Genomic DNA, 26,541 nt, shown 5'->3' with positions numbered 1-26,541 from the left:
ATCATATTCAGAAGAGGTTGTGACCCCTCTGTGCTGGAGGAATGAGATCTCATAGTCTCCATCCTTGACTAAAAAGTGAGTAGAAAAGCAGTAGCATCACCTAAACTATATGAGACTGACCTTGAGCTGATTGCACACACAGCTGGATCATATTCTTGTCCCAGTCCTCCAAGAATGTGCATCACTTGCTCATCTTCAGATACTCTGCAGCCTACCGATCCAAGAAGATCAAAGCAGTTTCTCATCTTTCCAATGTACTCACTCATGGTCAGGGAGTCCTTCTTGAGATTTTGCATTTGCTGCCGGTATTGCATTATTTTAGCTGTAGATCTGCTTGCAAAATTGGTCTCAAGGGCACTCTAGATATCCCTTGCAGACCTCAGGCCAACCACCAAGCCAGAGCTCCTTCTGAGAGTGAAGAGAACAGCCATGCTGCAACTCTCATATCTTGCCTCTGCCATGAAATAAACTCATCATTAATGACAGATCCCCCTTCTCTCCCCTGCAATAACAATTGTCTGGGGTGGAGATTTCTTTTCTCCATTCAGAAATCCTTCAAGCCCATATCCATAGGCAGTGACATCAACTTGTTGTTGCCACATTAAGAAGTTTGCATCAGTCATCTTCACTGATATGGGGGGTAGCTGCTGTGCATAGAAAGACTGATTGTTTTGACCCTGAGCAATGGCTCCAGATGTAGAGCTGGAGCTTGCCATTTGTGGAAAGAAAACAAAAACGTAGAGAAAGGGGGTATAGAGACAAGATCAAGAAGATCCTGCTCTGATACCATGTAAAGAACTATGGAAAACCATGCGAAGAAAAATGTAAATGAACATAACTCAAAATAGATGGTGAAGAGCCTCAGCTGCTATTACATTGATGCCTTAACTTACAGCCCGATCCTATTACATATACTGCATATTGGAAAGATCTAGAATCTCTCATTAATCTTCATACTTTAACAACGTTAATAAAAACTAACTCTTTTAATCAAAACTAACTCTGCAACGATTCCTTCTTATTTAATCCACGTATCAACACGTCTCTGCAAGTACAAGTGTGGTTCTTCATCTTAGCTGTCTTGCTTGGCTTGTCCTTGGCTTCAGCTCGTGGCTTTCCTTGCACAACACGTGCTTCAATCTTCTTTGTCGAATTCGCATCGATGCAACGTACAGAGAGGTCCAGTGGCTTGGCGCCTCGGTCCACAACTTGATCAACTTGGCCATTACGACCATGATTCATGGCTTCATCAAGTTGGCCGCCATTACGACCACGATCAACACGCTTAATCGATGGCGTGATCAAGCCATCTCGTTCAACACACTTGATTGATGGCTTGATCAAGCCATCTCCTTCTTGGTCGCCACTTCGTTCAACACACTTGATCGATGGCTTGATCAAGCCATCTCCTTCTTGGTTGATCAAGCCAATCTTGAGACTTCTAACAGTGTAGAGGCACAAAAACGAAACACGCAAACAAAGCCGCTATCCATAAGGTATTCTTTGGATCGTACCAAACTTCAGCAACAGCCATAGCCGTTATGATCAGCCACACGATAAGAATCGGATACGGTGGCCGATGGTACTTGACCCTGAACGGACTTGCCCATTTCGGTTTTAGACAGTTGAATAGTTCTTGCAACGGTAGTATTCTGCCGCCGTTGTACGACGAGGCCGTTGTTGTCACCGTTGCGATCCACGACACGTTGGAAATTGCTAAATAAGCAGCAAATAGACACAAGTCCGCTAAGAAAATGAAGACGGTGAATAAGTCTATTTTTAGGTGGGATTTGGAGGCGGTTTGGTAGAGGAAAGTGAATGTCAGAAAGAGGATGGATGAGAGGAGAATGGAATGTGCGGTGATTGATGCTATTGCTTTTGCGTTTTTGAGAATGAGTTTGAGTGATTCGGTGTAAATTTTGAAGAAGCCAAAAATTTGAGAGAATTCCATGGTTTCAAGTTAGGAGGTATGAGAAAATGTACTCCTCTTATTAGGGGAGTGCATATATATAGGGGTGAGTATTTGTGTTTCGGTTGTTTTTTTTAATAAAATATGAATAAAAATGGGACCAGACCTACAATTGTGGTCTTAGCTAAGAGCACGGTTGGGGATGTTCTTAATATTAATTATATAAAATCTTGATAAAATTACTTCATTCGTTCTATTCAATATGTCCTCCTTTTCTTTTTAGTTTGTCCCACCAAGAGGTTCATTTTCTATATTTGAAAATAAATCTCCCTTTCATCTTTCTTCATTAAATATTCAACTACATTTGTCCATTCTACTTATTTCACTTAACAATTTTTCCTAAAATTCCAAATTTCGTGCCCACTCAAGAATGCGATCTTTGAGTGAGAGAAGGGATTAAAATTGAAAGTTTGTGAATAATCGTTCAAATTTTGAAAATCATGGCAGTAGGTTTTTTCTAAAACTAGTTTTACCACCCGTGTTATGCACGGGCCAAATGATTTTCAAAAATAAGAAAATATAACTAAAATGAATTAAATTAAATTAAAAAATATATAGAAAAAATGTAAAAATTATTGCAAATCAAGAATAGAAACTATTTAAAGTTTGTATTCATAAGATTATAAAGATTTAAAAAACATACTTATACTTCTACTTCTACATCTATCAATCCACTATAACGACATGACATGAGGGAAAAAATATAAATAGAATATGATATACAAACAAAAGATTGAGAAATACTAAATACCAAAGTAAATAAATAAAATTATTTGAAAAAGTAAATAGTTCATTATAAATTCGATCAACAAAACATAGAAATCAAACATGTTCTCAAGAACTTGTTAACCTCATCAACAACATCCAGCGTGAGAGCAAGTATAGCATGATCTTGCAAAAGTAGAGAATAAGATAAGAGATGGGGGAAAAGTAGAAAGAGTGATGTTTCTAAATTTAGAAAGTGTCATTTAGAGTGGGACGAAGGGAGTATATATTAACACTTTAGTAAATATATATGTTTATATTTCACGTAATTACAAATAAAAAAATACAAATGCTAATTAATACTCCCTCTGTTCCAACTAAGTTGAGACAAAAATTTTAGGCACGAAGATTAAGAAATTGTGTTGAAAAGTAAGAGTTAGGAATAAAGTAGGAAAGATAAATACAGAGTAGAGTAGTTGATGAAATAAAGTAATAGTGATTAGATGTTTTGTTTTTTGTCAAAAAAGGAAATGACTCAACTTAGTTGGGACATTACAAAAAGGAATACGACTCAACTTAGTTGGGATGAGAGGAGTATAATGTTTTTCACATTTAAAATGAAAAGAATATAAAAGAGTCATCAAACAATTTCAATAAATTAATAATTCATCCGTCTCACCGAAGACGACCCAATTTCCTTTTTAGTTTGTCCCACCCAAGATGAGCCCTTACTAAAAACAGAATCCACTTTATCTCTACTTTATTACATTTTCTTACTTTATTCTCTTTATCTAACACACAAAATAAAACTGCATAAATTTCTGTGCCCCCAAGGAATGAGTCATCTTCCTTGGGACGGAAGGAGTATTTCATATGTTATGATCAACAAAAATATACATTCTCATTAATAAAACAAAACTTAGAATGATTACAACAAACTAATAGTTGGATTGCATAAAAGGTAAACTAACGGATTCATACTTCTCCCTTCTCGACTCATGGGTGATATGATTTTAACTTATTAAATACTACAAATTCAAAGTAGTTCAACATAAATAATAAATAATATCATTATATACACTTTGTAATACTAAAAGAAATGTATATCGTACCATCTCACTCTAAATAAAGCATTTCAGAAAGAGATTATAAACAATTTTATTTTGTGAGTTGAGTGGAGAAAGAATAAAGATGAAACATTTTGTATGAGTTGTGAATTTACCTCACACAAATATTAAAAAAATTACATTATACCAAAAAGTCGAACAAATCAAACTTGAAAACCCTAAAACATAATATTCATAAACACAATATTTTGAAAAGCATAAAAAAAGAAATAAAACTCAAAGTCATAAAAAACCATTATCTTATTTAGTAGAAATAAATCATAATCAACTCAATTGTAACTCAATTGTAACTAATAAAATCGTAACTAATGAAATCGTAAACAATTAAAAAAGTATCATTATATATACTTTATAAAAAAAATTGATCCCTAGTACTATTAATTTTGAAACCTAAATATGGTTAGTAGTATCATATTTAATACAAACACTTTAGTTACTTAATTCTTTAAGAAACTAACATATAAAATGGGGATATAGTTCACAATTTTTATTGGAAAATTCACATAATCACAATTAGTATATAATTATGAATCCTCGTAAAAAGTAATACTTGATATTGTTCTCAAATATATGAGTAAATCAAAGTCAACTAAATTCTAATTATATATAAATTTAATTACTTAATAAAAAATTAATTTATAAAGATATATTATACAAAATCCAATAAATTAGAAATTCAAATTAAATTTAGCTTAAAATAAAATAATAGTGTACAACATTCAAATTAAAATTTTATTTAATTAAAAGAGTTGTACAGTACTATAAATTTAGTGCATAATTTAAAATCTAAATTAGACTCCAAAACCAACGCGCTAAAAGCCCACTAAATATTAAAATAAAGTCCAAACAATATACATTAAATTAATATTATCCTAAAACCCTAAAGCAACTTGCACGCCTCCCTCTCTCAAGTTTCTCTCTCCCCCGCTCCCTTCCCCCTCCTCCCAATCGGTGGCTGAAATCATCTCCCGGCTAGAGAACTGCTCCTTCTTCCTCACCGGCTCTCCTTCCACACCGCCTTCCCGCTCCGCCCGCGGCGCTACTATGCCTTACTCGCCACCCCGCCGCCTCACCCGGCTGCCCTGTCTCTCGTTTCACGCATCTGCCGTCCTGCTGCCGTTATTGCCGGTAAAGATCGGATCTTTGAAGTGGCGGCTACAGATACCATGATAGGTAGGCTGTCTATCTACTTCCTCTTCTCACATTTCATCCCCATCTCTCTCACTTTGGATCCCTCGCTTTTTCTCGGCCAATCGCCTCCTGGCCCCACCACCCATCCTCCCTCAGCCTTGCCGCGCTCGTCAGCCGTCGTCGGATCTGTCACCGGATTCCAATAGCTTTGCTCTACTGCAATCAAAGTTAAAAACAAAAAAAAATCAAAAATCAGTCCAAAAAAATGCAAAAGGAAAATGTGACTTACATTGGGATATAGTGATTATATACTAACACTTTATTATATATATATATATATATATATATAGTATATTTAAGCATGTTTCAGGAATGATTAAAATAAGTATACATTAAATTATAAACAATTTCAAATATTATATACTAACGGCGATTTTGGTGACTGCACAGCCGGCGTCGCTGACTCTCTTTCTCATTCCTCTCATTTTTATTCTTCTCACCTTCTTTCTCTCTCATCTGTCCCTATGCTGCAATAAAAAAAATCACAAAATCAGTCCATAACAATAATCCTCAAAATTGCAAATTGGATTAATGATTTATCTATATATAAGTGTTAATCTTTTTGGAGAAGTCACTATTTAATTGCACCAATTTTTTATTTAATAATCTGTCTTTTTTTTATCAATGAGTTACTTTCCCGCTAAAACAGTGCCACGTGGCGAGCCAAAAAAAAATGGCCCTTTATATATTGCTAGATTTCCATAAATAAAATTAGGGCGGAAAAGTCTGAAATCAGTTAGCCTTGTTTCGTGAATTTGAGCAGAGCGGAATAAATTAGAGAGTAGGGATTTAAAGACTAGTTTCGATTTACTCACGTTTTGAGAGAGAGAGAGAGAGCGTGTGCAGTTTAAACGAGGAAGACGATGCCATAGGTCTTTTCTGCTGTGGAATGTTGGAACTGCCCACTCTCGCAACTCGCCCTCCACTTTGCATAATCGCGAAATAGGTATGTTTCTCCCCAAAATTTCTACTTTCGAGTTTCTTTACAACCAAATTGATCACGAAATTTGATTTCTTTCCTTTTCCCCCTTTTCTTTTTTATATCTTTTTATGCCCAATTACCTACAATTACTTAAAAGAACCAAGCTTTGTAGGGAATTCTTGAACGAGTTTGCTGATAACTGAATTTTGTCGTCAAGATGCTCTTATTTCACTTTCCTTAATCCTTGAACCTTTCTCAATTCTCATCCATGCATGTAGTTTAATTACATTTGTATAATTTTCTGCTGCTCGATTGTGTTGCTGATTCCCGTAGGGGTTTTTGATATTTTGAGAGTACGTTTGTTTCTTGAACTAGGCATCCGATGTGCGTTTCCTCTGTAGATGACTGAGCATGTGGATCCTCTGGATGGTGTACTAGTATTCAACTGGAGGACGCCCACAGTAATTGGCGGACTACTTAATTATTTGAGGCGTTTTTCATGCGTTGTAAGTCATTCCAGAAGATTGTCACTTGCATGTCAGTACCTCTGTTTATTGCGACCTGAGGTGTTGGTCGTGTGAATTACAGATTAGCGAAGCTTTTAGGGGCTCGTCTAAGTTGGTAATTTCACCCAATAGTCATTCTTTTGCTGCCATGGCTTCAGCCGAGCCTATAGATATCAGTTCCTCAGACAGTGATGATTCGGATTTATGGGAAATAGATAATTATAGAGATGACTCTCCGGGTAGGGATACTGCGACTACTGTCAATGGTGGGGTCCCTCCATCTCAAGCATCCTCGTCTCGTCCTAAGTCCACAGGTACCACCTAATTATTGGCCATCAGTCACTTTGCTGTGACCCATCTGGTGTTGCTCATTAGAAAGCCTCCTATTGCAGGTCACAATGTTTTTTCTCATGAAGTTCCTTCATCTTCTAAGAGGCAATTTTTTCAGTATGAGTCTCCAGTGGGAAACATCAACTCTTCTAGCAGTTTCAGAAAACTTCCATCTTGGGCACCTAAATCGACAGGTAGATTATTTGTCATAAGTCACTTATTGCAATCAAACTGGTGTTATAGGTCAGGTTTCCTACAATTGCAGGTAACAATGATCCTTATTCTTCTAAGAGGCGGCCTGTTTATGATGAAATCCCATCAAGACCACAAAAACGGCTGAATATTGCAGAGGCCTCTGGATCTTCAACTTCAAGGATAGACAATAATATTCATCCTACAAAGAGAGTCTTTCCTGGTTTTCAGCCTTTTACCTCTAGCCCGCCATTTCACAATCTAATAGAAAATATGGGTGCTACTGAAATTCGCGAGACACTTGGAAAATCAGTATGGTCAAATCCTTCTAATGGAAGTAGAGTATTGCCCCCGACTATGATGCCTGGAAAACATTCTTCAACCACTCCATTGATTGGTTTAAAAGATTCTTTCTATCAAACTGGGGTAGGTGAAGAGAGGCCTGCAGGACCTGATGAGAGATTTGTTTTCCAAGCAGCTGTGCAGGTATTGTTTGCTTATTTTATTGGGTTTTTACTTCATTTGTGACTGTTTTCATTTATGAAATCAATTTTTGAAATGAAAGCTTGTTCATAGTTTGTGGTTAGGGTGCGCCTTTGACTTTGTGATTTACATTTGTTCAGATGAGTGAACTAGTAGTATTTAGTATTTACTCTGTGATCTTCGGTAGTCTGTGGTTTTCAGTTTTCTTTTGCTCTAATCTTTTCTTTAATTTTATGGATGGGGGATTTCCCTACACTTTTAATTTACTTGTACTCTTAGTAGTCAAAGAAACTTGGCTTATTGCCTGTTGTATCCTCTACAAATATTTTTTAATGCTCCTCTAAATAATTGAGTCATGATACTGTGCTTGGGCATGTGGGTATAGACATAAAAAAAAATACATGAATAACTTGCATGTACATCTTTTTGTTTACTGCATTAATTATCTGTTTCTGATCATTAATGTTGCGAACTTTCCATGAACAAAACTCCATTTTCTTACCTTTAGCAGCAGAGTCAAGCAGTGTTGTCAAAATGTCGCTCGGGTCGCTCGGGTCGCCCGGGTCGCTCGGGTCGCCCGGGTCGCCTGGGTCGAGACCATCACCGCCCCAACATGGGTGGGTTGATCGAGATACATGGTCGCCGTTGGGTCGAGTGGGTCGCCGTTGGGTCAAGTGGGTCGCCCTAAACATATGCTATCTCTGATTTTTTCAAATATCTCACATGTTTTCTGACTCTCTGAATCACAATTCTCTATATATATGCATGCACCAAATCAAACTTTTCAAACCTACTTTCTACACTTTAGAATTCGGCCTCTTCACTCCTAAACAAATAAACAATTCAAAGATCTTTTACTGCCACCCTTCATATATTCCTTTGTTTTGATATTTTCAGACAATGGTATCAATTATTTATTGTGTTATGACTTATGAATTGTTTTGATATTTTGATCATTTCTATTTTCCACTTTATCTCTATTCACATGAATTGCGTCAACATTTATATTATTTGATATATTATAAACATTAGAGCAATATATTTATTTTATTTAATATTAAAAGGCAAAACAATTAGCCTAGATTTGTGGGTCTCTCGACCCAGTCGACTCGTCGACCCGCGACCCGAATTTTTACCTCATCGACCCGATGCGCCCCGCGACTCTAACAACACTGGAGTCAAGTTAACCATGAATACTTTGTTCCAGGCGTCAATAGTACAGTACTCCTGAACACTTTGGTGTGTGTGTATGCTTTCTATAACAGTGCTCCGGGAATTCCCAACTCAAGTTTCACTCTGTTGAATTGTTATCAAGCTAAAGCTTTATGAGTGTATTGAACTGATCATTGTCTAATTTGAAACTTTTTACTCTCATTTCTTTTGTTGCATTACTTTGAAGTTGTTCTATATAATGTCTTTAGATGTGTATTGGATTTTATATGTTATAATTGCAGGATATTCATCAGCATAAAAGAGAAGCTACTTTCCCTGATGGACTCCTGTCAGTTTCTCTTCTTAAGCACCAGGTCCCTGTCTGCTTATCATACACTTCTCTGATTGAATTGGGTATCCGTGGTTTTAAGCTTTGACTTTTTCACTTTTTAGAAAATTGCTTTGGCGTGGATGCTTCGTCAGGAATCATCTGGTTTATGCATCGGGGGTATCTTGGCTGATGACCAGGTTAGCATGTTAGTCATTTAATTTAATCTAATTTCATGTGTCTATTTTAATTTTAAAATTCCTCATTGTTGGATCTTTGTTTCCTTTAATCTACATTATAAATTTTCACACCCCAGGGCCTGGGCAAGACTATTTCAACAATGGCCCTTATACTAATGCAAAAGAATTTGGAGGCCAAATCTGAAGCTAAGGAGGCATCTTCAACCAAAACCGAAGCCTTTAACTTGGATGATGATGATGGAGTTAGTGGTTGTGTTGTTCTTGATGATGCAAACCAGATTGAAGTATCTGATGGTTTAGCAATACTTCCACAAGCGAGTAATTCAACAAAGGGATTCCGCAGCAGTAGGCCACGAGCAGGGACATTGATCATTTGTCCAGCCAGCGTTATCCGACAATGGGATCGGGAGCTGGATGAGAAAGTCACAACTGACGCTAAACTTCAGGTTCTAGTATATCATGGCGGCAATAGGACCAAGAGTCCTGATGCATTGGCAAAATATGATGTTGTTTTAACAACATATGCTATTGTTACAAATGAACTTCCAAAACAACCTTTGGCTGAAGATGATGATGATAAACTAAAGGACAGAGACCGATACGGTATATCTTCTGAATTTGCCATGGAGAAGAAGCACAAAAAGTCATCAGTTAGTAAGAAGTCCAAGAAGGGTAAAAAGGATGTTGATGTGAATGCTTTGGATAAAAATTGTGGTACATTAGCAAGGGTTACATGGTCTAGGGTTGTTTTGGATGAATCTCAAACAATAAAAAATCACAGAACACAAGTAGCTAGAGCCTGTTGTAGCCTAAGAGCAAAACGAAGATGGTGCCTTTCTGGAACTCCAATACAAAATTCTATAGATGAGTTATTCAGCTACTTCAGATTTTTGAGATATGATCCATATAATGACTACAAAACCTTTGTTTCTACCATCAAGGGTCCTATAGCGAGAGACTCGATTGTAGGTTACCAGAAGCTTCAACTTGTCTTAAGAAATATCTTGTTGCGGCGAACGAAAGGTGATTCCATTTCATGCGCTATTCAGCCATTCCCTTACTTGTATTGTGGAACTCATGAGATTCTATAGTTTCTTAAGACTTCATTTTTATATTTCCTGTTTGACTTGCTTACTTCAACAATATTTGATTCATGTTTCAAGGGTCATTATAACTTTTTTTTTTATCATTGTGGTAGGTGACTTAATTGATGGTAAGCCTATAATCAACCTACCTCCCAAAAAGGTACACTTAAAAAGGGTGGAATTTTCTGTTGAAGAACGAGCCTTTTATGAGAAACTTGAGTTAGACTCACGCAAACAATTTAAGGTTAGTCAACTCATTGTATCTCCCTAATATATATATCGCCTTATCGTCTATAGTTTCCAATGTGCATACGATTGTTGCAACTGGTGATGCTGATCAAGTTCTGAAGATGTGGTCAAAATGTGCTGCTTTATATACTACAGTATGTGTCATTTTTTCGGAGTGGTACTTCATGTCTTAATATTTGGTCAAGTTTTCGTATGCCACTATATTTTTAAATAGATTCAAAGACTTGTTAGTCTACCATATCTTTTGTGTGAAAGAAATCAGTTCCTAGGCCCTAGCACCTTGCAATAGCTATATCAAATGAAAACCTGCTTGCAATTGCTGAGGATAATAATATCTTTTCAAGCTACTCTGCTTGAAAGGCTTACTTAGTTTAATGTTTGGTTATTGTTTGCATATATGACGTGATGTTGTAACACATTGCTCTCTATTAATTTATGACAAATGCTCCATGTAGTGAAAAAGTAATTGTGTCCTTGTAACTTGAAATGTGGAGAAACATGTCTAACGCAAGCAAAATTGAGAATGCATTATGATACAAAAGCTGTGTTCTGATTTTTGCAGGCTTATGCTGCTGCTGGTACTGTCAATCAAAACTACGCAAATATCTTATTGATGCTTTTGCGTCTGCGCCAAGCTTGTGATCACCCATTACTTGTCAAAGGGCTCAGCTCTGATCCTATTGGAAAGGATTCCTCTAAGATGGCCAAGAATCTTCCAAGGGAACTGCTAGTGAATTTGTTGAAACAATTGGAAGCTTCACTGGCCATATGTCTTGTGTGTCAAGTATGCTCTCTTCCGTACTACTTTTCATTGCTGCTTGATTTGATATCTTAGTACTTCTTGAACTGTTATACTGGGTTTTTAGGGAATCCAAGTCAAGAATTTTCAGAGAAGTCAGGGTTTGGGTTAAGCATGAGAGTTTTCAAGTATTGCTGCTTGCTAAGATGACCTACCAAAATTAAAAATAGCAATTAATTGATGAGGAGTTTCCCAGTTATGTCTCTAATAGCTTAAGGATTGGCTAAATGAATACCAAAACCAGACAAATTTTGTCCTTGTAAGCGAAGGCACTGGAAAATTATATCGTTTAGGATTAAAGTCCTCATTTAATAGTTAATATTTTTCCTTGGTGCTGTCAGTTACAAGGATCTGATGTATACATATTATGTGCTACAGGATCCTCCTGAAAATGCAGTGGTCACAATGTGCGGACATGTTTTCTGTTATCAATGTGTTTCGGATCATTTAACTGGCGAAGACAATACATGTCCTGCCCATCAATGTAAAGAACAACTCGGTGCCGATGTTGTATTTTCAAGATCTACTTTAAGGAGATGCCTGTCTATGGATGTGGATGGTGATAGCCCTGTTCCGGACGAACTGTGTGATGAGTCTACAGTTCTACAGAGAAAGTACGTTTCATCAAAGATCAAGTCCGTTCTTGAAATTCTGAATTCAAGTGTATCAAAACGTCAGAGTTCAGACTCACATGATTTGGTCATATATGATACTTCATCATCAGCTGTTCGTGAGTATGAACAAGCGAATACAGCACCTGAAAAGGCTATTATTTTTTCGCAATGGACTAGCATGCTCGACTTAGTTGAGATGTCACTGAAGAATAACCATATCAGTTATCGGAGGCTTGATGGTACTATGTCAATAGTTGCTCGAGACAAGGCTGTTAAAGAATTCAACACTGATCCTGCGGTAGGGTGCCCCTTATCATTTCTGGTTAAGACTATTTTGGCTTGTTTAATTCTGAGACTCAAGTCTCATATCTTGTAGGAGTTGTTTTTGGCAAGGTACTCCTTGCTGTTTTTATTACTCCCTCCGTCCCCTTAAAACCTATGCCGTTTCAAAAGTTTCTATTTTTAGGGGACGGAGGGAGTATTATTTGCTGGTATTGAACTCTTTTCCTTTGTATGTATGGTATATGCAGGTGGATGTCATGTTAATGTCTCTGAAAGCTGGGAATCTAGGGCTTAACATGGTCTCTGCATGCCGTGTAATCCTTTTGGATCTTTGGTGGAATCCGACAACAGAGGATCAGGCTATTGATAGAGCTCACAGAATAGGACAGACACGTACAGTTACTGTGTCGCGGTTAACTGTCAAGGACACAGTTGAGGATCGCATCTTGAGTCTTCAGGTAGGTGCTTGCTGTTGTTTGATTTTGGTTACGAGTTTAGGGTCGGGTTGTAACCATTGATGATGTGTTTTCAGGAAGATAAGAGAAAAATGGTGGCATCAGCATTCGGGGAAGATAAAAGTGGCAGCCACGGCACTCGCCTCACAGCGGAAGACCTGAGATTTTTGTTCGAAGGCTCAGGACGTTGAACAACTTAATTTTCCTTTCGTTGCCCGCAATGCAATGGGCAATTTTTGTCTCTAGACCCAAATGCTTGGTTGTACATATTGAAGTGGGAAGAGTGTATGATGCAAACATTGTGATTCTTGACTAGAGCTATAGGATATATAATTTGAACATGGCCTTCTTGTGTATGTACAAGACCAAATTAAGGACTTTCACTTTCTAATCATCAAGCATATGAAATGAAATTTATTATGGTTTATGTACAAGTGGTCAGCGAGGATTGATGGTGTGAATGACACTGCTGACGAGGTCAGTTCCGGTTCTGGGCAGGAGATCCATGGTGGCGTAACTGGTTGTTCTGTCGCCGTAGAGAGATGAGGTCGGAGGGGAGGGTGAGGTGGAGATACTTGGGTTGAGCATGGATGATATATTCTCTAGCTCTCTCACTACTTCTAGCATAGATGGTCTGTCCTTGGTCTCATCCATGGAGCATCTCAGAGCTAAGGTCATGAATTTCTTCACTATGTCTTCAGGGAATGGCCCCATTGTCCTGTCTATGATGGAAAACATCATCCCAGATTGGCATGCTGTGTTCACCTACTTAATTCATATCCACCATGAACAACAGATTAACATAACATTACAATCACTCATGATATGATCAATTGATAACTGACAACAACCTAGGTTATGGATGTCAACACAAAGGCATTTGTATGACATACGTATGTCTTTCTGTTGACATTAGATATACGTATGTTTTCTCTTGACATGCAAATATTGATGCCAATAGAGAAGACATAAGTATATCAACTACCTTTAGCTAACCTACAAATGTCTTTGTGTTGACATCTATAACGTAGGTTGTTATATGTATATGTACGCCTACCTCTCTCACAATGTTTCTTCCATGAGCTATAGGCTGCATTCCTGTCACCAGCTCCAAGAATACAATGCCAAGGCTATACACATCGCTCTTCTCTGTTAACTTGTGTGTCAGAAAGTATTCCGGGTCCACGTACCCCTGTCACCTCAATCAAATGAGAAAGAACCCTTCATTATTTTCAGCTCAATGAGAGTAAGCGAGAGAGGTACCGGTGTGCCTTTAACATTGGTGGATATGTGAGCAGCCGTATCTCCTACGTCGTCTGAGACAGGCGCAAGCCTTGAGATGCCGAACTTTAGCTGTCCATTTGGAGTCCAGTAATATGTTATTGGCCTTGATGTCGCGGTGGATGATGGGCGGATAAGCTTCCGTGTGCAGGTAAAGAATGCCTCTCGAAGCGCCTAGTGCAATGTGCAGCCTTGTTTCCAGATTGAGAGGTGCTGTGTATTTGGCTGTTGCAATCATAATAATCAACTAGTTAATTATATATGTGAGCAAGAAACTCAGTTTAATGTAATTAATTTACCAACCAGTTAGGAGATCATGGAGGGAGCCATTGGGCATGAACTCATAAACCAGCATTTGCTCATCCTTCTCATCACAATACCCAACCAGTGACACCAGATTACGATGATGCAGGCGTGAAAGTATTTCAATCTCCGTGTGGAACTCCTTGTCGCCCTGCAACGAACCTTGCTGTGCACGCTTTATAGCAACCACTGCACCGTCTGCTATTGTGCCCTTGTACACTTTTCCGTATCCTCCTTGCCCTATCTGATTTCTGAAATTGTTCGTCGCCATCTCCAAATCCTCGAAATCAAACGCCTTCACGCCCTCCACCTTCATCGAGACTTTGGGGACTTGACATGAGATGAGAGAAATACATGGTTAGCTAAACTTAAACCATCATTTTACAAAAATCAAAATCTACATATCAATCATCAACTCACATGATTTATCCTTGACAGGATATTTAGAGTTGGACTGCTCTCGTCGTTTCTGAAGGAAAAGCAGGAGGCAGGCAAGTATCACACCGGCACACGAGATGGATCCAAGCACGATTCCAACCAAGGAACCTTTGCTCATACCACCGCCACCGTTGTTTATTGTGGGCAGCGGAACTGTATTATTTTTCCAAACATGCGTATCAAAACTCGATATAATCTAGCTAATGGCATTCAAGGCATACATACAGTTGGAGTAGGGTCCCTTGGCAGTGAAGTTGAGGAGGTCGTAAGGCCCAAATACGTCACTCCCAGGTATCGTGAAGCGAGCAAACACAGTGGCAATTGCTTGAACCTCACTAGCATCAAACACAGTAGACTTGTTGTGGTCCGGAAAGAAGAGCAGAAACATCCTCAGCCTCGGACCACTTTCCCATGAGATCGACTCAACATGAATCTGGTAACGATACAACGAAATGCCTGATATTATGAAATCTTTAAACAGATCCAGATACGGAGGGAACTGATATATTCTGGGACTCCTAAGCCGCACTCCCACGCCAAAAGGTGCTGCACATACGCATTGATCTGGCAGAGTTGGGATGTATTCGAAGTTTCCTTGGATGGGGCAAATCTGAGGCGGACAGCTCAACAATGCAGGCTTCTCCAAGCTCTCGTCAGGTATGTCTTCACCACCGTTACTACCTCCACAGAACGAGGCGATGTTTCGCTGGTTTGCACTACTACACACAGGGTTTCCACTAAGCCTACATACAGAGATAGACACAACTGTCACACAATTCTTCGATAATAGTCTCGTTTATATACTGACGAAAACAAGACTTACTTTAGTGTAACATTTGGAGGAATATTAAGGGTGACGGAAATATCAGAGAGCAAGTTATGTTCAAAATTTCTGCAAGGGTACAACGACGAATAAGCTTGAAGGTAATGAAAAGTAGTGAAGGTAATATTTATCAAGTTCATGTCTTACATATCAAGTTTTGATTCTGAAGTGAACAATACATTGTCCCAAATATCCGATGGCACAGATCCGCTCAATAAGTTGTTATTGAGAGCCCTATAATCATGATTGAGAATATAAGAATACGAGATCGTTTCAAAATACAATAAAAATGTTAACACCTACAATTTCTGAAGTCGAGGGAGGGAAGAGAAGTTGGATGGAATGGAACCGTTGAGCTCGTTGTGTGATAGAATACTGCAGAGTCGTATGAATGAGTTATACACTGTGAGTGATGGAACATTCTCTACAGAGAAAACAAGGTAGGAAATGGTGCGAATCTACTACATGGGAAACAAGAGGAAGAAGATACTTGCATGGTTGTAATGCTTTGAGAGAGTCTATTTCCCATTATATTTCCAGTGAGCCGATTCACGCTTAGATCCCTGTGAGACAAGCATTCAGTGGAATTGAGAAAACATTATACGACCAGAGAGAATTTCAAGTAAAAAGTGGAAGATACGAGCGTACAAGTAAAGAAGGCGTCTGAGACTACTAAGATCAGGTATTGTTCCTTCGAGGCTGCAGTTTCGAAGACTCCTGGCTCAAATATACTGAATTATTTGTCAGTGTTCCTTGGATGCTACAGATACATAATTTAAAGACAGAGCGACGTACAGTTTGACGAGCTTGGTAATATTGGCATAAGAATCTGGAATCCCGGTCCCAGCAAAGTTGTTGTTGTCTAGTTGACTGCAAGGAGATATTTATGAGTAAGAAATTGATCAGTTGCGTCAGTAAGGCAGAAGAAGACGTACAGAATCGTCAAGTTAGGCATGCGGGCGAGCTCAGGTGGAAGATACCCCGACAGCTGGTTGTTATCAAGAAGGCTGTTGATATGAAAATTAGAGCTGCGAGTGAGAACTTACGAGTATACGTGATTGATGGCTGTGCAAGGGAGCGAGTGCTTACACATGTTTAAGTAAAGGAAGGGAACCAATCTCAGGCGGGATCTGGCCTGTGAATCGGTTGTTGTTCATGTGGCTGCATGAATAGGAGGTGTAAGTAAGTAGAGTGAGAGATGCAGTCGAAGATCGAAAGTGGGAAGTTACAAATGCTGAACGCTGGCTAAGTTCGCGAAGGATTTGGGGATCGGCCCGGATATCATGTTGAGATCCAGCTGAAATTTGTTCAAGTTGGGAAGAAAACCAAGCTCATCTGGGAGAGGGCGTGATATTTGATTTCCACTCAGAAGCCTGCAAGTATTTAATCCAACATGAGGAAAATAGGAAAGTAGAAAGTCATGAATCATGATCACATATATGGATGGGCCTACAAGTGAACAAGGGCAGTGATTTTGCCAATCTCCTTTGGAATGCTTCCACTGATGTTGTTCCACAAGAAGTCCCTTGCAAATAAAACAACCCAATCCCAAGCAAAACTAGTGACATATATATGTATTTATATCCTATGCTCTTATAATCAACTTAAAATATCTTCATGTGAGTTAGCAGCCCAAGCTCCGGTGCCAACTCTCCGGAAAGATTCAGCCGTAGTAAGCTCCTTGCCATGAGTTTATTTCGGGACATGATCATTAATGAATGCAAAGGACATTATATTGATTAAAAGGGAAAGGAAAAGCGCATACAGTTCTTCGACGTGCAGATAGCCATCAGAGGCGTTCGAGTAGCATTTGACCCCTGTCCAGTTTGAGGCACAAGGATCAAACTTCCGCGTCCAGTTCAGAGTTTTGTACGGATCCTTTAGCCTGTCGCGGACAGCTAGTAAAGCGGAAACTGCATAGCATACAAACATGTGATTGCAAGAAGAGAAACACATGAGATGATGATGATGAGGAAGAAAGGTTGTTTTAGTATATGACCTTCTTGTGCATCAGTAACCTGTCCATGCACACTTGGAGCACACCAACATATACAAAGAGCAACACATAATCCAACCAACACAAATCTCAGCCCTCCCATCTGCAACAACAGTTTCTCAGAGGAAGAAAACAAAGAGGTTTGCCACCTACCTACCTAGAGTAATACTACTTTTATAGTAATGAAAACACACATTATTCATATACAAGTGGGAGTCAAGAAGCAGTCAGAAAATTCATTCAGTGGAAGCAGATGGTCAACACCATACCTGCCACTCTAAATGCTGTTACTATATATATTTTTTGCATTATCAATTTACAAGCTCCACTTCCTAATTTCCAGTTATATTGATGTTGCGTGCAGATTTCATCTTCCAATATTTAGTTTTTTGAATTGTTTAGCTTTTTCATATTCCAGTTGCTAGAGACTGAGTAGCCAAAAGCGACAGATTATACTCCTTCCGTCTCACAATAACAATCATATTTTGTCATTTCCATCCATTCATATTTCACTTTTACCATAAATAGTAAGTAGGCCCCACATTCCACCAATTCTATTCAACTCACATTTTATTATAAAACTACTACTCCCTCCGTCCCGGCTAAGATGACACATTTCTTGACCGACACGGGATTTTTTGAGTTATTGGTTAAAGTGTTTAATTGGAGAGAGAAAGATGAATAGAGAGACGGACACATTTCTTGGCCAACTCACATTTTAATACCCAGGGGTATTAAAATAGAGAGAGAAAGAAAGATGAATATTTTAATAGGAGTGAGAAAAAGTAGTTGATTGTATTAATTGGACAGAGAAAATTTCCAAAAAAGAAAATGTGTCATCTTAGTTGGGACAAACTAAAAAGGAAAACGTATCATCTTAAACCGGGATGGAGGGAGTATATAAGTGGGACCCACATTCCACTAACTTATTCAACTCATTTTTCTTTACATTTCTTAAAACCAGTGCTTAAACCAAATAGGACTTCTATAATTAGACCGAATGAGTAATTAATAAACAAAATTTCTCCCTTCATTTCTTTTTTTTTTTTTGGGGAGGTTGAATGGGTAAATTTGTGAATAGTGAGTGAAAGTTGTTTTTGAAGATAAAAATGGGCACTTGCAATTGACAATTTTGACCTTATGTGTCTGAATCTGTTGTGACTAATTTGAAACATTCAAATTACAAATGGATTGACATCGTCTCTATATAATAGTATAACCATTTAAAGAAATGCAGAAAGTCAGGAAGAGCAGTTAAAGACAATGGTTTTTGTTGCATTTAAATTTACATTCACCTGTTGCACATCGTCACAACATTAAAATATACTCAACTGCTATTTTATAGTAACATATATCCAAGAATTATCATATTCTTGCATAGCAACATTCTGAAACAATCATCCATTATACAGAATTAACCTGTTCTAGAAAGACTATTTCATTCAGGAGAATCTTTGGAGTATCATTATTATGTACTGCATAAAGATACCGGCTATGCGAGAGCTGCTGCATACGAGCATATGGAAATTCACATTGTACCAAGGCCGCCCTTTTGACCCTGGAGATCTGCTAGTTCTTCGGGTACCAAAACATACCCTTGATGCCCTCTGGATCAGCTTCAAATCCTAGGTTCCGATAGAACTCCACAACTGCAACCAATTGCCACAAACAAGTTTAACTCGCAACTTTTTTTCCGGAGCATCAAGTTGTTACACTACTAATAAACCAAATGAGTCGGTTATATGACTCTTGACCATACCTTTACTATCTGCAAAGAGTGAGATATTTCCGATGTCACGCTGCAAAAGGGCCCTTATAAGCTTCTCTATCAGGGCTTTTCCAAGTCCTTGGCCCTACACCACCACCACCACAGATATTATAGGAAAATTCTTCACTCGGAAAAGAATAATAACAAAAAACTAAGGAATCATTCATTCATTTCCAGGGCTAAATTTCATTTAGATAATAGATACTCCCTCTGTCCCAAGGTAGTTGGGTCGTTTCTTTCTCGCACCCGTTTTGTAAAAATAATATAATAAATAGTTGAAGTGGTGTTAGAAAAAAGTAAAAGAGAGAATAATATAGAGAAGATTCTTCTCTACAATATTCTCTCTCTTACATTACACTTTCTCCATTTAACTGTTTACTATCATTTTTACAAAACGAGTGCAAAAAAGAATCGACTCAACTATCTTGAGACGGAGGGGGTAGACTACAGTACTTCAATTTGTGTACATTTGTACCTGATAAGAAGGATCAACAAGGACATCCCAAATTGTCGCATTGAAAGCATGATCGGATGTAGCCCGGGCCATTCCTATCAACTTCTTTTGGTCATTTCCCTCTGCCAAGTAACTTGCCAAAGTACACTAAGATATCTGTCACTTAGTTATTTAATAACAAATATTACCACATCATACAATACTTTTTTGGAAAATAAAGCATCACAAACTTAGATGAGGCAAATGTTACGTATTCCTTAATTAGGAAAACATGAAAGGTCCAATAACTAAGTACCTTCTCCAGTGGACTTGCTAACGGAATGAAGAGTAACAACCATGTAGCTATTTCTTAGTGCTGCCGCTAGCTTTGACAGAGGCCTCCGAGGCCAACCAACCTGTTGTATGCATCATGAAAATTATTTAATGATACCTGAAAATATATGACAATAGTATTTGTAATGCTTAAAATTCTTAACATGTCCAGAAAAAAAATGTTAACCAATACACATAGCTAGCATAATTGATGCAATACATTCCAACCAAGCATTCATTAAAATGAAATCTTCTATGGAAGGCATATGCAAATGCACTATCACAAGCAACTTAATTCAAGTAAACTTAACCACGAGGCATGGCTCACAGAGAGTGAATGTTCTCGCGTTGGCTTAGACTGGATCTCGAGATTAGAGACAGGATTAATGCAAGGGATATTAATGATAAGCAGGGTGGGAACAAAAATGTTCTCTTTCGGGTTATACAAATAAGCAATCATAGACGACATAGTAGTTACCTTATCGCATAAAGTCTGGAGATCATACAGATCAACATTCCCACCGGAAGAAAATATTATCTGCTCAATTGTTCCATCAGGTCTGGTGTTCTCAACGAGAACAAATTCCTCGGGCAAGGGCTCTTCCTCTTCTTCACTAGTGACGGGAGGCTCTACAACTTGGGTAGTAGTATTGTTTTTTAAAATCCTGAAACATCGTTCGATGATATAGACTGTCAAATTTTTGTTCGATATTTCAACTATTTATCATGAGGAGGAAAGATGAGAAATTTATACAGGTTTCCATTTACCTTGATCTAATAGACTCCCAGAAGCTCGCCTTAAGTCTATAAATCTTTTCTTTTCGGCTTCCTGCAGAGCAACACAACGGTTATAATAGCTAGACATGAAATGAGCAAGAAACTACTCCAAACGTCCTATTTTGCCATGTTGTCCACCAATAAATGTCCCATTTGTTTTTTTACTACTTTCAATAATGAACCCCAAATTCCACTATCTTTATTTCACTCACATTTCTTAAGTCTATAAATCTTTTCTTTTCGGCTTCCTGCAAAGCAACACAACGGTTGTAATAGCTAGACATGAGTCATGAAATGAGTAAGAAACTACTCTCTCAGTCCACCAATAAACGTCCTATTTTGCCATTTTCACCTGTCCACCAATAAATCTCCCATTTGCTTTTTTACTACTTTCAATAATGAACCCCAAATTCCACTATCTTTATTTCACTCACATTTCACTATAAAACAAATATACAAAAGTAGGACAAACCTTCCACTCACCCTTTCCACTCACTTTCTACTGCATATCTTAAAACCCGTGCCCGGTCAAATCGGCCTTGTATTGGTGGCAGAAGGGAGTAACATTGGGCTAGGTGTAAATGTCACATTTTTAGTCTCTACTTACAAACAATAACCATAATTGTTCCGTCAAAATCGCAATTCAAGTAAGAAAGAAAACAAGCAAACACAAAATTGAAGAAAATTTACAAAACGGTAGTAGGAGAAGAATAAGTGAAATTGTAATTAAAATAGATAGGCAAAGTAACCAGTGGAAAGAGGGAAATTAAGGGGAGGATGACATTGGCAGCGGCAACCGAAGGAAACAATTCGCGGGTAGCTGCAAAATAAAAAAAAATCAATCTTGCAATCAAATAAAGAAGAGAATAAAATGAAATTAGTAATGAGCAACTCACAGATTGAGGTCGGAAGCAGAATTGGGGAACACTACCACTCCTTGGGCTGGCATTGTTTTGAATTTGGGATAGATGTATGTGGTAAGTGGTCCAATTCTTAGATTTTAGGCGGAGGCGGCGTGTTTCTTCGTCATATTATTTCACCCTCCTTTCTGTTTAAAAGAACTACATAAATGGCCCTAATATTTTTATATACTCCCTCCGCCCTAAAAAATAACAACATATTAAATAGCACGAGTTTTAATGCAGAATTGATAAAATAAAAGAAATAAAAAGAAAAAATGATTAAAGTATTGTTAATGGAGAATGAGACTCACCTCATTAGAAAGAAAAATATTTCTTAAATAGAATTGATCTATTTTAAGGGACATTAAAAAATGGTAAGTGTGGTATATTTTTACCAGCGGAGGGAGTATTATTTATACACTCATAGTATGAGTAGTGATCAACGAATAAGTAATTTTAAGTGTATAAGTAGAGAACAAATCTCAACCAAATAAACAACTGCAATAAATATTACTCTCTCCGTCCCACAAAAATATGTGCACTTCCCATTTACGTCCATCCCACAAAAATATGTGCATTCCATTTTTGGAAAGTAATATCAATTTAATAATGTAGGTCTCTCACTATCCACTAACACTACTTTGACTACCATTCTCCTATTCTCTCTTACTTTACTATACTATTTTTCTCATCTCTCTTACTTTACCAATTTGTCTTAATTCTGATGCCATACCTATTATCTATATTTTTATGGGATGGAGATAGTAATACTTATTTAAATATTTAATATTGTAAAATAGGCTTTGGGAATTTTTGGAAATCACTTTATCAAATTCATTCGAGGTTGCATGCGTTGTTCCTTTCCAGATCAGATTTGATTTGGTTGATTTCGTTTCCAAATCTCACAATTTCCATCCGAATCAGATTCATTCAAATTCAGTGTTTCCTTTCAAATCAGTCCTGATTCTTCTTCAATTCATTGCTATACTTTCTCTCGCAATTATTCTCCAATCCATTGTAGTTCATTGTGATATCCATTTTTCTTCAATTCATTGCGATACTTTCTCTCAAAATTCTTCTCCAATCCATTGCAGTTCATTGTGATATCCATTCTTCTTCAATTCATCGCGATTCCATTCTTCTCCTATTCATCAAACATGCAAAAGAGACATCAATGGATTCAATTCTGATACCTGATAAGGCTCGTTACATGCATGTGTTATATGGTAAAACTATACCCAATTTTGTGATCTAACGTGCAAATGTAAGCCAGGTGTGTGTGAAAGTCCGCCATAATCAAAGCTTGAACTGATCAACTGGGCGGACGAACGGATCAAGGAGAAGGAGTCAAATTTACTGCACAAATGGCTTAAGTCAGATCACATGGCATGCAGCAGGAACACCCTACTAGGAGATTGAGCGTCACACAAGAAAGATCCCCAAAGGTGAAGGGTAGGAAAGACTTTTCGAAGGACAGTTGCCTAGGGATCAAGACCTCATGTCTTCCTATAAATGAAAATAGAGAAGAAGGTAGGAGGCTGCTTCCAAGATCTTGACACTCAACATACTGTAGCTCTCTCCTAGGGCTGAAATGAGAGCTCCCAACACTCCAAACTCTAAAATTCCGTCACATACACACTTGGTTCCTAGTTTAGTTTAGTTTAGTAGTGGTTTGGTGTTGGTTTTATCACTTCTATCTTTTGGTTCTGTAATCCGACTTCGAGAAGGGGCGATGAAACAATTTATGTTTTTGGTTTTGTTCACTTTCAGTTTACGATTTGATGTTGCAGACTATGGATGTTGATTCAGTAATTTTAGTTTAATGATCTTGGTTTACGTTGAAAGCTTGTTTACCATGCATGAACTCTCTGATCTATGTTTGATTTCTGATTAATGATCCATATCTTAGCTCAAGTATTTCACTACTGTCAATTTTATTGGATCTGATCTGTTGTCTATGAATCCTCCTTGACTGCGAAGAAATAGTGGATGAAATGTGTTAGGATGTTTAGATCTGGTTATTTGCAGTATGGTAGAGTAGATCTGAGCATGTTTACGTTGATTGAAGATGCGATCGTGTCTGATTTGTTTTGGTAGGCGTAGATCTGAAGTTTAGTTTCGAATTCTGCATGAGTATGAGTATGTCAGTTTGTCTACGTGTTCACAGTCGTCGTTTTCTGCTTTGATTTGTAGTTATGTGTTAGTCTTGCGAGTTTGTTCCTTCATGCTAAGTTTGTTATGATGAAATTCTCAGCAGATCTGATTTACTTTGTTCCTTGATTTGGTTGTTTGAGGAAGATGAGTTTGTTAGTAAAGTTTTGCTCTATCGTACACTTTGCAGTTTTCTGACACCAATTTACTTTTATTCAGTTTGACTATTTTAGGAAACAGTCATACAAGTTCACAGATTCGAATGAGTTGATCAGTTTAGCTTAGTTAATCTTTCAGTTTGTCACAACCGTAGTAACCTCAACTTAACCCACTTTAGTGAAGCGTGGCAGCAACCATTCCCAACTTGTCCACAACAAATGGAGAACATGTCCTCTTTGTGGGATTCGATCTTTACATCCCTTTACTGAATAGTAGTACTGTGGGTTAAGGTTTTGAAACAACACCTTGAGTTCCTTCATCTACACACCAGATTAGTCGGAAATAAGTCAAGTTGATCAGTTTAATTGCTCACTGGATCATTTCACAGGCATCTGCAGTGAAGTCATTCGCCGATCAGTTTGGATTTCCGATTTGATCAATCCACAACGACAGGAACAAACAAAGAGGGAGCAGCAAAAGCAAGATTTCAATACCTGACGAAGAAAACTTCGATTACAATTTATCATCGTCAGGAGAAGAAACAAAGATTGAATCTAATGGTAATTGTCAATTATTACCCGTTAAAGTGACAAAGATGAAGTCTATGTGTTTGTGCTCAGCATGATTAGAATGTGTATGATGTGAAAAGACGTTAGAGTGAGGTGTTAGGGTTTGTATACTAGAAATCCCCTTTCGAGTGATTGAATACTGTAAAACTCTATATTTTATTTTCTAATGAATGCAACAGATTATTTTTGTCATAATGTTATGTTTATTGCATATTTAAATGTATAAGCAACGTAACAAAGTCTAAGTCTTTGTTTTAGTAGACCGGTTGTGGGCGTCGTCCACTTTAAGGTAACATGGTCAGTTCTGAACAAAGAAAAATAAAAATTGAATCGTGCACGAGGTGAGTCTCGTTTGATAACATCCACAAGAGGAGCTCGAAACAAGGTTTTATTATTCAGAACCTAGCTAGTTGGAGTTTGATTCCTCTATGAATAATGAATAAGTGTTTCTTGTTAAGTCCACTCTTGGAGTTAATAATATATTAATTAATTAAGTTCATAGCAGACATTAATTAATTAATGGATGTTTCTATCTTAAGCACGGGAAATAAATGACAAACAAATGGAAACCCGAAATACTTGTAATTTCGGATTTGGATGGACAGTGCAATATTACTTCTGTAGTGGCTGCTCGTAATATTCCAATATAAGCTTATATTAAATTGTGGGTTCAATTTAATTAGTAAAAAGCTAATTGGGGGAGGCCATATCCAAATTCTTCCATAGATCCCTGACTGAGCTCAATATGTGACTTAATATAAATAGGAGAATAAATGAGACATAAAATACAAGATTTATTTTATAAAATTTTTGTCCCCCTCTCCTTCAAGCAGAGGGACGATTTTTGCTCTCCTCCGTGAGCAGATTCCGTCTTCTTTATTTAAGTCCTAGTACTCTGGTGAGATCAGCCCACACTGATATCAGATTACAGTCCGGGAACCAGTCAGAAGATCCGTGGTTTAGTACTCAAGATCTTCACGTGGAGAAGGCGCGAGCTATCTTCGATTCTTCAGTGAATCAACAACGTAAATTGGCTTACTCCGTATTAAACATATTTTAGGTGTTAATTGCGCTAAAGCATGTTTAAATTCAAGTTATGAGCATGATACATGTGAGAATTACGCAAATAGAATTTTCCTAAATAATCTGCTAAATAGATCAGAATTATTATGTGATCCGTTTGAAAGCACGCTTCCCCTGCCAACCCCTTCATGAGGTCCAAAAGCTCTAAAACTACCACCATTGTCTTTTTCTTCGAAATAGTTTTGCGTGGGTACCATGCACGTCTTGATCGAAGTCCAGATGAGGGAGATATGACCATTTTACGGAAGTCGGGCATTGCAGAAAAGTGCCACCCATTTCGGCGGACAACATCCACCCGGACGGGTGGCCTCCCGAAGGCACAATTGAGCCAGCGGATTCCACCAGGGCGGGTGGCTCTTGGATGGCTAGGCCACCCGACTGAGTGACGCACGCAGATACTAGATTTTGTGGGTCTTTTCTTGGAATTTGGGCCTATGCTATAAATAACACATTTTCTCATTTTTCTACTTGGTTGAACATTGAATTTGTAGCTTGTGAGCTTTGTTCTTCCCCCTTGAGGGTTTGTATCTAATTCCTAGTTTTCTAGGTTGCTTTTCCCATCAATTACTAGTTTAAGTATGGATTTTCCATCAATTGCTAGTTCAAACATGGATCAAATAGAGGTATACTTTGAGGCTTGTGGATTTCTTGAAGGTTTAGCCATGGATCCTTGTTAGCATGGTGTAAGTGCCTTTTGCTTATTCTATCAATGACATTTATCCCTCTTTCCACATTATCCATTGTTTGATCTTCCTTCTTTTAGCTTACATTCAATAATTGTTGTTGGATCTAGTTTTATCTTTTGTTTACTCGAAAAATTGAAAATCCACATAAAAAAATTAGATCAAACATCTCCAATTTGGGTCTTCCTTGGGAAATGGATCTACCAATACATGGATCCTTATCATGTAACGTAGAGTGAAGTATAACATTATT

At 37.8% G+C, this 26,541-nt stretch overlaps 2 protein-coding genes and 1 pseudogene across 3 annotated transcripts; 1 reads left to right on the top strand and 2 right to left on the bottom strand.

Annotated features, from left to right (window-relative positions):
- The first annotated feature begins 5,734 nt into the window (after positions 1–5,734).
- Positions 5,735–13,020, top strand: LOC121799305 (helicase-like transcription factor CHR28). Of its 2 annotated transcripts, none has more exons than XM_042198631.1 (13): positions 5,735–5,938; positions 6,316–6,420; positions 6,503–6,734; positions 6,813–6,944; positions 7,016–7,428; positions 8,880–8,951; positions 9,031–9,105; positions 9,222–10,128; positions 10,304–10,434; positions 11,002–11,223; positions 11,617–12,150; positions 12,383–12,592; positions 12,667–13,020. In XM_042198631.1, exons 2-13 carry the CDS (start codon positions 6,316–6,318, stop codon positions 12,778–12,780), a joined length of 3,147 nt encoding a protein of 1,048 aa, XP_042054565.1. In that variant the 5' UTR covers positions 5,735–5,938; the 3' UTR covers positions 12,781–13,020. The 2 variants fall into 2 exon arrangements, with proteins under 2 accessions (XP_042054565.1, XP_042054564.1); XM_042198630.1 differs by having other exon boundaries at positions 6,290–6,420.
- On the bottom strand, positions 12,878–17,594 carry LOC121799306 (annotated as a pseudogene).
- A 1,090-nt stretch (positions 17,595–18,684) lies between these two features.
- On the bottom strand, positions 18,685–21,777 carry LOC121799307 (histone acetyltransferase TAP1-like). The gene is made up of 8 exons (XM_042198632.1): positions 21,638–21,777; positions 21,491–21,561; positions 20,733–20,793; positions 20,443–20,629; positions 19,948–20,047; positions 19,674–19,774; positions 19,190–19,283; positions 18,685–19,079 (listed from the first exon to the last, which is right to left on the bottom strand). The coding sequence occupies exons 1-8, from the start codon at positions 21,688–21,690 to the stop codon at positions 19,000–19,002; spliced, it is 747 nt and encodes a 248-aa protein (XP_042054566.1). The 5' UTR covers positions 21,691–21,777; the 3' UTR covers positions 18,685–18,999.
- Between the last annotated feature and the right edge of the window lie 4,764 nt (positions 21,778–26,541).

This window comes from Salvia splendens, chromosome 4 (assembly GCF_004379255.2).
Source record: "Salvia splendens isolate huo1 chromosome 4, SspV2, whole genome shotgun sequence".
Classification (NCBI taxonomy): domain Eukaryota; kingdom Viridiplantae; phylum Streptophyta; class Magnoliopsida; order Lamiales; family Lamiaceae; genus Salvia; species Salvia splendens.
Note: the sequence above shows the minus strand (reverse complement) of the source record. Positions and strands in the feature narration are given on the sequence as shown.

Coding starts and splice junctions, on each gene's coding strand:
- LOC121799305 (XM_042198631.1), top strand. CDS start 6,316: ATGACTGAGCATGTGGATCCTCTGGATGGTGTACTAGTATTCAACTGG. Junction 6,421..6,502: donor TGAGGCGTTTTTCATGCGTT/GTAAGTCATTCC, acceptor TGTGAATTACAG/ATTAGCGAAGCTTTTAGGGG. Junction 6,945..7,015: donor TTGGGCACCTAAATCGACAG/GTAGATTATTTG, acceptor CTACAATTGCAG/GTAACAATGATCCTTATTCT.
- LOC121799307 (XM_042198632.1), bottom strand. CDS start 21,690: ATGCCAGCCCAAGGAGTGGTAGTGTTCCCCAATTCTGCTTCCGACCTC. Junction 21,562..21,637: donor TCTGCTTCCGACCTCAATCT/GTGAGTTGCTCA, acceptor TTTATTTTGCAG/CTACCCGCGAATTGTTTCCT. Junction 20,794..21,490: donor TAATTTCCCTCTTTCCACTG/GTTACTTTGCCT, acceptor GTTGCTCTGCAG/GAAGCCGAAAAGAAAAGATT.